Source organism: Pipistrellus hanaki, assembly GCF_964339955.1.
Source record: "Pipistrellus hanaki genome assembly, chromosome: 9".
NCBI classification, from domain to species: domain Eukaryota; kingdom Metazoa; phylum Chordata; class Mammalia; order Chiroptera; family Vespertilionidae; genus Pipistrellus; species Pipistrellus hanaki.
The window spans coordinates 30,421,462-30,433,829 of NC_140511.1; the positions used below are offsets into that span (position 1 = coordinate 30,421,462).

Here is a 12,368-nt window from a genome sequence, read left to right on the forward strand (position 1 = left end):
TGGAAATATGAGAGGGAATTATTGGTTTTCTGCCTTTTGCACACTGCCCACTATGATTGGAGCCCACAACCCAGGCATGTGTCCTGGCAGGGAATGAACCTATGACCTCTTGATTCTGGGGCCAATGATAAGTGTCTGAGCAACATCAGAAGGGTCAGTCCAATGTGTTAGAACTTTCCCATGGCAGAGAATAGCTTTTTCCTGCTTATTGCTGCTGGCTCAAGTTAGCCAAAGCAGAAATTCCAGCCTCTTAAATCCTCTTTAGTCATTGTTTTCCCGGGATTTTTGGGGGGAAGATGAGGGTGAAGGATTCTCAGGTGCAGTCATCTGCTTTTTGTTTTCTCCTTCATTTGAACACCGCAGATCGCTCTTCTTTATTTGATCTCATATGAATTTTCTATTTCTCTGTGCCTGCATTTATCTTTTACACTAACCTATAATCTGAAGATTTTAGCGGTTTTGCATTACCTTGAAGATTTGGAGTGGTGGAGGGGAATTGAGAAGTTACTATGGAACCTAGCAAGAATTGGTTATAATGTCTTAGTTACTATATTTATTTAGTTTGATAAATATATTTTTTTTATTGATTTCAGAGACAGGAAGGGAAGACAGAGAGAGAGGGTAACATTAATGTGGACAGATCATGATTGATCGGCTGCCTCCTACATGCCCTTTAAGCGAATCTAGCCTGAAATTCTGGCATGTACCCTGTCCAGAATTCAAACCAAGTCCATCCGGTTCATGGGTGGAGACTCAATCATTCAACCACAACAGCCAGACTAGTTGCTATCTTTCTTTCTTTTTCTTTTTTTTTCTTTTTTTTTTTTTACATATTTTTTTATTGATTTTTCACAGAGAGGAAGAGAGAGGGATAGAGAGTTAGAAACATCGATGAGAGAGAATCACGGATCAGTTGCCTCTTGCACACCCCCCACTGGGAATGTGCCCGTAACCAAGGTACATGCCCTTGCCCAGAATCAAACCCGGGACTTTTCAGGCCGACACTCTATCCACTGAGCCAAACCGGTCCCGGCTGCTATATTTCTTTTTGAAACAGGAATGAGATTTCAGGGCCTGGATTATATAATGTTAAAATGCTGTGTGACAGAATCAGAAATCTAGTAAATAATAGTGCAAGTGAGTATTGGACAAGGTCATATAAGGGACAGCACTAGGTAACAGCACCATAGAAGGGTACAATGCCCTCAGAATTTATTGATTTTTGTGGGAAAATGAAACTTCATCTATATGCTTAACTTGGGTGAGTAGCAACATGTTAAAGAATGTGTGAGGACATTTTCTGAGAATTAATTAATTTTGGGATCTTGTGAGTCAATGACCCTTCTCTTTGTTGTCTTACACTCCTATACACTGAGTTAGAGGGAAGCAGTTTCAACTCTTTCTAGGATATGTGTTCTCTGATGACTTTTCCATTTGTTTTTCCATAATTTATAAAAGTTGAGTTACTTAGATTTTCACGTTTTAAATTTCCAGCAATGTTAATTATTTTTTATAAATTTGTAAAAACAGAACTTAAATTCCCAAACATTTGATAATGTGGGACATAATTGATGTGGAGGTGGCATCAGTAACTTGTTAACTTGTAATGGGTTTCAACAAAATGCAGGTAGCATGTCATATCTGTTAATAAGAATTCTCTACAGCATCTGTAAGGTAGTGACTATAGTCAGTACTAAATGCATATTGAAAAGTTTCATCTATCTTACAGCAAAACACATTTACATTCTGATAGTCTGTCAGCCCCCAGGCATTGTTTTCTATGTTGTAACTTTAATCAGACCACAACCTGCATAATCCATTCAAAGTGGTCACTTCCTTTTGTGAATTTCAGCCAATCTCAGCAAGTGGGTGTGGCCTGATGTAGGGATATAAAAGCCCCATCTGTACAGAGCCCACTTCACTTCTTCCAGGTAGACTGACTGAAGTCGGAGCTGCCAGGTGACTGAAGAGAATTCCTACAGACCCTGCTATCAACAGAACTTACAGAGTTGGGAGGACTCAGAGTACACTCTGGTGAGTATGGAATTTAGAATAAATACCTTTTTATTTTTTTAGTAAATATCTCAAAAACTGCCTACTTTATCTTATTACAAATATGTTCAATTTAACTCTCTGGGATCTTCTCTAACTAGAGAAGTAGATGTATTAGTTATTTGTAATGACATCGATATTTCAAAGATTGGGAATTGGAGCCCCTGTAATACATTGATATTTGCTATAATAAATTATTTCTTTTTTAAAAATTTTAGTACCATATTGCCAGTAGGTGTTTGAAAACAACCCTTCAAACTTGCAATGTCAAGAGTTCCAAGTCGTCCATCTCTGGCAGAAATGTCCAGTGGCCCTGTGGCTGCAACCTGGTGCCACACACAGATCCAGGTAGTGAAGTTCTCCCACATGTGGACAATCAGTAACTTTAGCATTTGCCCCCAGGAAATGGGTGAATTCATTCAAAGTTCAACCTTTTCATCAGAAGCCAATGATCAACTGAAATGGTGTTTGAGAGTATACCCAAAAGGGAAAAATGAAGAAAGCAAAGATTACGTGTCACTTTACCTGATACTGCTCAGCTGTCCAAAGAGTGAACTTTGGGCAAAATTCAAAATGTCCATCCTGAATGACAAGGGAGAAGAGACCAGGATTTTCAAGAGCCCCAACGCAAAGAGATTTATACAAGGCAAAGACTGGGGATACAAGAAATTCATTCTTAGAGATGTTCTCTTGAATGAAGACTATAGGTTTGTCCGTGATGACAAGCTGACCCTCTTCTGTGAGGTAAGCATGGTGCAAGATTCTGTCACCATTTCTAGCCAGAATCCTAGGAAGATGGTGAACGTTCCCGAGTGCCAACTGGCCCATGAGCTAGGAGGACTTTGGGAGAATTCCTGGTTCACAGACTGTTGCTTTTGTGTGGCTGGCCAGGAATTCCAGGCTCACAAAGCTATCTTAGCAGCACGTTCTCCAGTGTTTAGGGCCATGTTTGGACATGCAATGCAGGAGAGCATAACGAATCGGGTGGAAATCATTGACATGGAGCCTGGAATGTTTATGGAAATGATGTGCTTCATCTACACGGGGAAGGCTCCCAACCTGGACAAGATGGCTGATGGTTTGCTGGCAGCTGCTGACAAGTATGCCCTGGAGCGTTTAAAGGTCATGTGTGAGGATGCCCTCAGCAGTCAGCTGTCTGTGGAGAATGCTGCAGAAATGCTCACCTTGGCTGACCTCCACAGCGCAGATCAATTGAAAACTCAGGCAGTGGATTTCATCACCTCTCATGCTGAGGATGTCATAGAGACGGAGGGGTGGCAAGCGATGGTGGCATCCAATCCCAGCTTGGTGACTGAGCTGTACCCCTCTCTGGCTTCAGCACAGGGCCACTGTCTGGGCCCCCCACACAAGCGCCTGAAGCAGTCCTGAGATCCTGCCTGTTGTAAGACTCCTTTGACTTTCCAGAAGCAGAAGCCATAGTTGCTGCCATTGAGCACCAGATAGCGAAATTTGTGGAGTTTTTAGTCTACTGTGGGGGGAAGACTGCATCTCAGTTCCAGATTTTTAGTTTGATTGTTTTCCTTACAGAGATCATATTTGGAAACCTATCATTATTGATTTCATAGTGTATGGGAAAGGGAGTGAGAGGGCACTAAGTGATAAGAGTGAATCATTGATAAGCTGATTCCTGCTTGTGCCCTACTGGAAATCAAGCCCACAACAGATTCATATGCCATGACCACCAATGGATGCTTGACCTCCTGGTTCATAAATTGACACTCACCAACTAAGCAACACTGGTTGGGCTAAGGGTATTTTCTTCCATTAATTTTCAGAGAGATTGAAAGGAGGAGAGTATAGACAGAGTCTCAGAGATAGAGAAAAAGATGCAAAGCCCAGACAGATGCATTACAAGGGGTGGAAACTGCAACCCAGATATGTATGCTTGAGTGGAATCAAACGCCTGACCCTTCATGTCTGAGCCAGAGCTCTAAACACTGAGACAATGGCCAGGGTGAGATGAGTCTCATATTGGACCATGAACATGTAAATTTCAAAAATGTTCTAATGTGTTACTAGGGATTTGCTTGTTCTACATATGTTGTGGTCTTCTCTTCATTAAATGTGACAACAAAAACTGCTCTTGCTGTTATAATAAAGTGACTTCATTTGCAATGTGTCCACATGATTTCTTTTTCTTTTTGCAGTGACTCTCACTTTGTAGCCAGTGGGAGCTAATAGTCATGTCTTCCTACCTGGAGGTTTAATAAGCCTCTCTATGGGGTGTGGTTCTCAAGGGGTACATGTGTCTCTCCTGGATCTGAGTGTTTTCATGACCAGGGTGCTCAGACTTTTACATCCTGGAGACATTCCTGGGAGATAGAAGTGGGAGAACCTTGGGATTGGGCTTTTGGAGTATGTGGTGAAAATTCCAAAGAGAAGAATATGAATTTCTTCCAGGCTATGCTAAAACCCACATCCACCACAATGTCTTCACCATCTCCCCACTTTTACTGCAATATATGCCCCAAACTATTGGCTGGGTTGGGGTACTCCTGGATCATGAAGGTGGAAGTGTGACATTTATAAATGTAGCTCAAAGTTCCCTCATATATAGAATCCCTTCTTGCTCTTTCTTTCCATGTCTCAGGCCAATCTTTTGCTTTAGTCACTTTTGACTAGAAATAGACTAGGAATCATTCTATATGCAAGAGAACTCCAGTATATAAGGAATGTGTTTTCCTAATACACCGTTGATTAACACAACTATGTTATACATTTTTGTTTTTAGTTTCATTTTATTTCATGAAAACCCATTTAATGTATTATTAAATATGATAACATTCAAAACCTAAGTATCAGTTTGTGCTTTACTCAGTTTGGGAAAATCATCACTCATGCTGCATGTCATATAATTCGTTCTCAGGATTTTGTCTATTTCTAAAATTTCACAAGGAAGTACAATAACAGATGACATGGGTGTCTGAAAGAGTAACATTAAATGCAAGAAGTTGGCTGATTTCATGTACATAATATTCTCCAAGTCCATTCATGTCCTAAAGTTTAAGAGATCCCTTTTACAGCTGTGTAGTATTCCTTTCTATAAATGACTCACAACTCTTTTGGTTTTTTTTTGTTTTTTTTCCATTTGCCTACTGATGGCCACTTGTGCTATTTCCAAATCTTACTTATTGGGCAACACAAACTAAGGAGAAAATAGACAAGTGGAACTAGGTCAAAATAAAAACCTTTCTGCACACCAAAATAATCACCATCTAAATAAAAAAGGAACCCATTGTATGGGAGAACATACTTGCAAATGTTTGCTCTGAGATGGGTTAATATCCAATTTATATGAAGTAGTCATACAAGTCAACAAAAGGTATAGAAACAATCCAACAAAAATTGACTGAAGCCCTGCTTAGACATTTCCCCCATGGAATGAGCAAGTTGTGGTACAATCTTAGAGTGGAATACCATGAGACAAAATAATAAAAACAAATGCAACACACGGGCAGTTCATAAATCTCACCAAAATACTTTTCTACAATTCTATAATTTTAAATATATTTTTATTGATTCCAAAGAGACATGGTGAGAGATAGAAGCATCAATGACTGGTGATCCAGCTTGAACCTTAGGTATGTGCCATGACTGGGAATTCAACTATGAGCTCCTGGCGTATAGATTGACACTCAACCACTAAGTCACTCTGGCGTGGATCACCAAAATACTTTTAAACAAAAGAAAGTACACACCAAAGATTGTATACTATGTGATTTTATTCATATAAATTGAAAGAAATGATCATTAGAATTAGAGCACATTAATCACCAGCATATGATTCCCTTTACGGGAGAGGCGATTAGACTTGGGACAGGGTATGCAATCCTGGGATCTAGTGGTATAAGTATGTTACATTTGTGTTATGAAATAGAACATTCTTTTGACAATTTCTTCACCATATCTCCATAATATTTAGAAACCTCTGGACAGGGAATGTATAATTTTGGGTCAGTAACATGGAACCTTATCCTTTCACTTTGTTCCCAAACATTATTTCATTTATGGTTTCCTATCTTATGGATTCCAGAAACCTCTAAGGACATTATTTCCCTAGTATGATCTAAAAAGGAGACACAAAATCGCTTTCAGTTAACAATGATTTCTGAGATTTGGGAAACCTCCAATGACCTTTTAATTTTTATCTCACTCTGTGAAAAGAACATTTACACATTCCTGATTAAATATGATGCTTTGCTGAATTAACTAGTGAAATTATTTTTAAATTATGCATCCAAACAACTACCCATAAAGCATGCTATGAGAGTAAAATATTTATAGGAAGGGGAAATAAAGATGTGGAGGAGAATTAAGCAATGAAGACACAGACAGAGAAATGGAATGGACAGATCTGAGGTGTTTTTGAGTTTTGGGGCTTGTTTCTGGTTCTGGGCTTTATACATTCTTCAATTTGATAAAATTAAACACACACACATACACAAATCCAGGGGGGAAAAACAGGCTGCAGCCCGGCCCAACTGCGACCTGCTGGCTTACATCTAGGCCACCACTCTCTGCTAGGGCCTCTGCAGCATGGCCACCACCAGGCGGGTCAGATGCTCCTGCAAGTGGAGCAGGGGGAAGGGACACCATTCCAGGTGCTCAGACTCATCCCCAAGTGCTCCTCCTGGATCCACGCTGCGTCCCTGAAGAGTCTGAAGCCACTTCACCTGGAGGGGTGGCTAGTGAGAGTGAAGTCTGTCCATGGAGGCAGAGAGCATATTCCACACATTGTGTGTGTGCTGCAGAACCTGCTTCCTGCCAGTCAGGAGGACCCTGAAAGCGAGACTGAGATCTTGATATTTGGGCGGCCTTCTTGTCAAAAGGATGTGTCCAAGATGATCCGGACCTTAGCTTACTATCACAGCCCACTCAGGATGCAAAGCTGAGAGATAGAGACCCAGAGCTCCCCTGGCTGCTGTCTGGACAGCAGCAATCCAGAGAATTCCCAGACACTACCCAGCCAGGTTCCAAGATTATTAGGCATTTAAGGGCCCAAGAGTTGGAACCAGGCAAGGTTCAAGTGGCAACCCCTATGTAGAGCCCTACTGTTCTAGGTCCTGCTTTTGCAGCAGAAACTGGGGAAGGATGGTGCAGATTGTTTTGTTTTCCTCTCCTGAAATCTATCTCTATCAGGATCAGGTAGCTGGGATCTGGTAGTGATTTGAGATGTATTTCTAAAGACTCAAAATTACTTTAGGGAAAGCATGGATCATTTATAATATATTTTAACTAAATAAATCATTCTGAATCAAGAGAAGTGACTGAAGAACTGGAGGAGAGGAATTTAAAGAAGCGGTAGTTGAGATGGTGCTACTACCTAGGACAGTTCCTGCATCTGGTGTCCTGAGCCTTGTCACTTAAACTTCCATGTACTCCCTTAAATATATTTCCCATTTCATCTTGTAGTTTTTCTTTCACCCAGTTATGAAAGTCGAAATGTAGTAATTGTCTTTAATTCCTCTCAACTCATCATCATTCAAAACCAATCTTGTTTTAAGACCCTCAAATATTTGATTTTTAAAAATTTTATAATACTGTCTTTATTTTTATTTTCTTGTTGTTTGAATATAGTGGTACACATTTCTCCTTCCCCCCCACCACCCATTTATTTCCCTCTGGCCTCTCCTCACCCCCAATATATGCCCTCACCAGACCCCAACACCACCACCACCACCACCCCGGCCCAGTTTCTTGTATCCATTGGTTATGCTTATATGGATGCATACAAGTCCTTAGGTTTATATCTTACGGCCCTCCACCCCAACCTCCACTGACTTTTCACTATAGTTTGATAGTCTGTTCAATGCTTCTTTTCCTCTGTATCTATTTTCCCCCATTTCTTTCCTTTAAAAAATCTTGCCTCTACAGACTAGAAATAAACATATAATAACAAAAAATGTTAGAATCCCAATTTCAATGTCCAACAGTTCTGAGTCCCCATTTCAGTGTAAAACAGTTCCTTAAGTGTACATGTCAGCAATGATATCTGGATGGTGGGCACATGGTGGCAGTGCAGATGCTAGGCAGGTCCAACCCTCTCTGGTTTGGTCCTAGGTAACCTGCAGAGATGCACAGCTGCTGACTGCTAGCATGGCAAGGCATCATCAGTGTCTTTCATCTCTGGACTGTTTCTTTTCTTGTCTTCATACTTGGAACAGACCTGGCAATTCCTTTCTGTTGCAGGAATCCACTTGTTCTTGGAGTTGTTCTCTGAAAATATGCAAACATATTCTCGCCAAAAGTCAATAAAGGAATTTTTTCTATATAATTGATTTGAAATATTTTTTTAATTTTGCCCAACTAATCTTTTTTGTCTTATTTAGACATCATGTGTGTTTTTCATGGGTGTCTTACTGTTAGCATTACAAATGAAAATTAATTTTTTAAAGTAAACATTTTCTAGATGTAATTTATTACAGAATATTTTTTTCTTACATGATATTACCATACTATCTCCACTTTTTTTATTAATGGAGGCTTTTGTAAATTTTATAATACAGTCTTAATAACTTTAAATTTTAACGTTTTGAACAAAAATATTGCTGCTTGAGTTTCATTGCATGTTCAGTATTTTTACCATGAGATGAACTACCAATAGGAACATGTTTTTATCTAATACAATTAATTTTTCTTGAATATTCACTTATTTCAATTAGCCTGTTTAAATTAATCTTATAACTTGATTACTATTTTACTGTCAAATTTAATACTCTACCGACAATCTTAGTTTACCCTGTAAATATTAGTGGAAAAGATTATTTGAATTCTTGAGTAGGCCCTGAGCATTCCTGGTGCTAGGATGGATTTAGATATAGGGCAACTTCTGTTGGCCAAATTTCTGTCTGTAACCTGGGTACAGATCTGAGCTAGGCCAAGTCTCTGTCACCTGTGTCCCAATCTGAGCTGGGCATGGGAAGCAAAGCTGCCATGGGGGCAGGACACCTCCCTCTGAAGGGGTGAGGGTTCAGGCCCCTGCAAAGTTAGGAGGATGAGAGTCTGTGACCCACCTGTGTTGACCCCTAAGGTCTCTTCTGATGGCCCCTTTGGGACTGTGTCTGTCTTAGGTTGTTCCTTCCCTGAGGAATCTTACCATCTCTGGCTAACCAGTCACCCTCCAGGGCCAAGCAGGGTGATGTGAGGTTCAGTTCTGTCTCCTTGGTAGCCTTATGCCCCCATGGCCTACACACCCAACACCTGCCTTCGGATCCCTTTGCCCCTTTGCCTTATGGCGGGGCCCCAGCACTGATCACATATCTCAGGGAACTCAGGTTTCTCCTTCAGGGAGGTGCCAGCTTACGCGATTGGGCAAGAGACAGATCCTTGGTACTAGCCACCACGAGGCTTCAAGCTCAGCATGAACAGAAAGCTCAGGCAACAGCTGAGGGTAATTGGATTGTGAGAACAGGGTCCCTCTTGGCAAAAAAGGCAAGAGGGGCCAATATAGAATGTTCAAGTGCCTTCCCAGTGCATTAATTCCTTCTGAAAGGAATTAAATTCTTTCATGTCCTTTTTTTAAATTGCTGCCAAACATTCAAAGAATTGGTTTTTAAGTTTGTTTGGGATAATTATACATTTTGCTATAGTAAAATATCTAAAATTATAATGACACTAGAGGCCCATTGCAGGAAGATTCCTGCAAGAACAGGGCTTCCAGGGAACTTCCTTCCCTCCACTGCCACCCCTCTCATCTCCCTCAGCGCTTTCCCTGCCACCTCTGCCTCCCACCTGCACTTTCCCTCCCAAAGGCTCTACTACCCCAGTCTTTCCCTCCTGCCTTTCCCTCCCACTGCCTCCCCATGCTTTCCCTTCCCTCCTGCAGCCTCTACCCCCCACCCCAAGGTTTCCCTCTCACCATCACCTCTGCCCCATGCTCTCCTTTCTGCTGCACCCAGCATTTTTTCACCTGCAGCTGCTCCACATGACCCCCAGGCTGCATATGCAAATTAATCACCACCTTTATGGGGTTAATTTGCATAGTCACTCAGATTGGCTGGTGTAATTGAGTAATGGTTAATTTGCATGGTCCTCTCTTTTTTAATGTTTTTTTTTTATTGATTTTTTTACAGAGAGGAAGAGAGAGGTATAGAGAGTTAGAAACATTGATGAGAGAGAATCATCAATCAGCTGCCTCTTGCACACCCCCTATTGGGGATGTACCCAGAACCAAGGCAGATGCCCTTGATAGGAATCAAACCTGGGACCTTTCAATCTGCAGGCTGATGCTCTATCCACTGAGCCAAACCAGTTTAGGCCATGTTTCTATTTTATTAGTGTAGATTGTAGAATAATATCATGTAAGGATATTTGTTTCTATAGCAATCCAATTTCAAACTGGCTGTCAATTTTGCTTTGTACCTTTATATACACTTTGTTAGAGAGGCAAAAACACAAAGTACTTATTTTAGTTCAAGAAGCCAAATATATTGACTTTCAATTACAATCTTTACGACTTTTGAAGGAAACTTCTCTTTGTTTACTTCCAAAATAATTTTCAGGCTACAGAGAGTTTCACTTAAAAATCTTTGTCACATGAAACCATTTCTCTTAACATTATGGTGACCATTAGTATTGATTAGATTTGGTATTTTATTTTATTTTTTAATATATATTTTATTGATTTTTTTACAGAGCTAGAAACATCAATGAGAGAGGAACATTGACCAGCTGCCTCCTGCACACCCCTTACCGGGGATGTGCCCGCAAACAATGTAAATGCCCTTGACATGAATTGAACCTGCGACCCTTCAGTCCACAGACACCAACGCTCTATCCACTGAGCCAAACCGGTTTTGGCTGATATTTTATTTTTTTAATAATTCTTTTTAATTTTTATTTTTTACATATGTGTCCTTAAACCCCCATAACTCCCCACCACCCACTTATGCCCCACCCTCTTGTTGTCTGTGTCCATTGACTAGGCTCATATGCATGCACACAAGTCTCTTGATTAGTCTCTTGACCTTTCCCCCACACTTCCCTTTGTGACTACAACTCCACTCAGTAAAAATGATTGTTATAATAATAAATGGCATAATCTAAGTCTTAGATTTTTATTTTTGACTTTGGTCATGATAATGACAATTTTATAACATACACTTAAAATGTGCTGCTGCCTTCTTGGCATTAAATATATGCAGCTTTCCTCTTGCTTCATTTTCTTCCTCCCCTACATGACAAAATCCACATTTATGCCTGGTGTCACTAGGGCTGCTTCTGTGTGGAGACCTATCTCTATAGGAACTACTTTCCATTTCATCAGTTCCATGAGAAGATGTAGGCCTGGTATCTTCCGACAGCCCTTTAAAATTAGTTTTTCGTGGCCTTCCTTTGCGACTTTTCTTTTTACTTTTAGGTGATGAGGGCTCCAGTTCATGTTCATTAAAACTTTCCTCTAAATCAGCCTCAGAGTTATGTGCAGTTTTCTTGTGTTTCCTGCAATAAACCATGTAAATTCCTTGTGAAGGTTTTTCTCATATTTGAGCTTTATCATGCAATGCATAGTGGTAGTGGTATGTCCTGTGGCAAGTTTTCACATCACAACCAATTGTTGCTCCAGGACAATGGCACAAAGAACACATCAGTTTTGTGCCTCTTTTAATTTCCTTTTGGATATCTTCAATAGAAAATCCATCAAGACTCTCATTATCAGAGTGTGCTGATACCAAAGCAGATGAAAAGAGCATGCACTTATGGTGTGCTGCCACCTTCTGGTTTTCAGATATTAGTAATTGTCCACATTCCTTGTCTCAGACTTACAAAAGCCACATTTGCGCTGTCTTGTAGGCCCCTTTTTCTGTTCAACTGAGCTTGACATGATTTTTAAATTGCCTTTAGAAAGGCACTTTATAAGCCCCAAGAAATGCAGCGGGGCCCAGAGGCGAACGGCGGGGGAGAAGCACCAATGAGGGGGAAGAGAAAGAAGTCGGTCTCGGTTCTCCAGCAGCGCCTCAGAGCGGGGCTCTGTCGCCGGAGGTTGTTTCCTTTCATTCGAGGAGATCAGCTCGCAGAGTGCCCTTACGTCGCTCCATGATAATGACAATTTTATAGCTTTTACTTTTGTGAAAGTAACAGGTACATACTTGGTACAATGTCACAATTATTAAAACAATTGATAATGAAAAAACTGTGGGTCCCCTGTTTGAGGAAGCATGCAGGAGGCGGTGTGCAGAAGTGAAATTCTTCCACTAGGCTTGTATGATCCACTATTTCACCCTGGATTATGGACATGAGCTGCAGCCAACAGTCAGGCCTCCTGCCGATGATCCATGGACAGTCAAGGACCAATGGCT

At 40.7% G+C, this 12,368-nt stretch overlaps 1 protein-coding gene and 1 pseudogene across 2 annotated transcripts; one reads left to right on the forward strand and one right to left on the reverse strand.

The window, feature by feature from the left end:
- Window positions 1–2,316: 2,316 nt before the first annotated feature.
- On the forward strand, window positions 2,317–3,441 carry LOC311627928 (speckle-type POZ protein-like; the record flags this gene model as incomplete). Its single annotated transcript, XM_084894662.1, has 1 exon — window positions 2,317–3,441. One exon carries the CDS (start codon window positions 2,317–2,319, stop codon window positions 3,439–3,441), a length of 1,125 nt encoding a protein of 374 aa, XP_084750788.1.
- A 7,721-nt stretch (window positions 3,442–11,162) lies between these two features.
- Window positions 11,163–12,096, reverse strand: LOC311627935 (PHD finger protein 6-like; annotated as a pseudogene). Its single transcript has one exon. The product of its transcript is annotated as a PHD finger protein 6-like (transcript).
- Window positions 12,097–12,368: the final 272 nt, after the last annotated feature.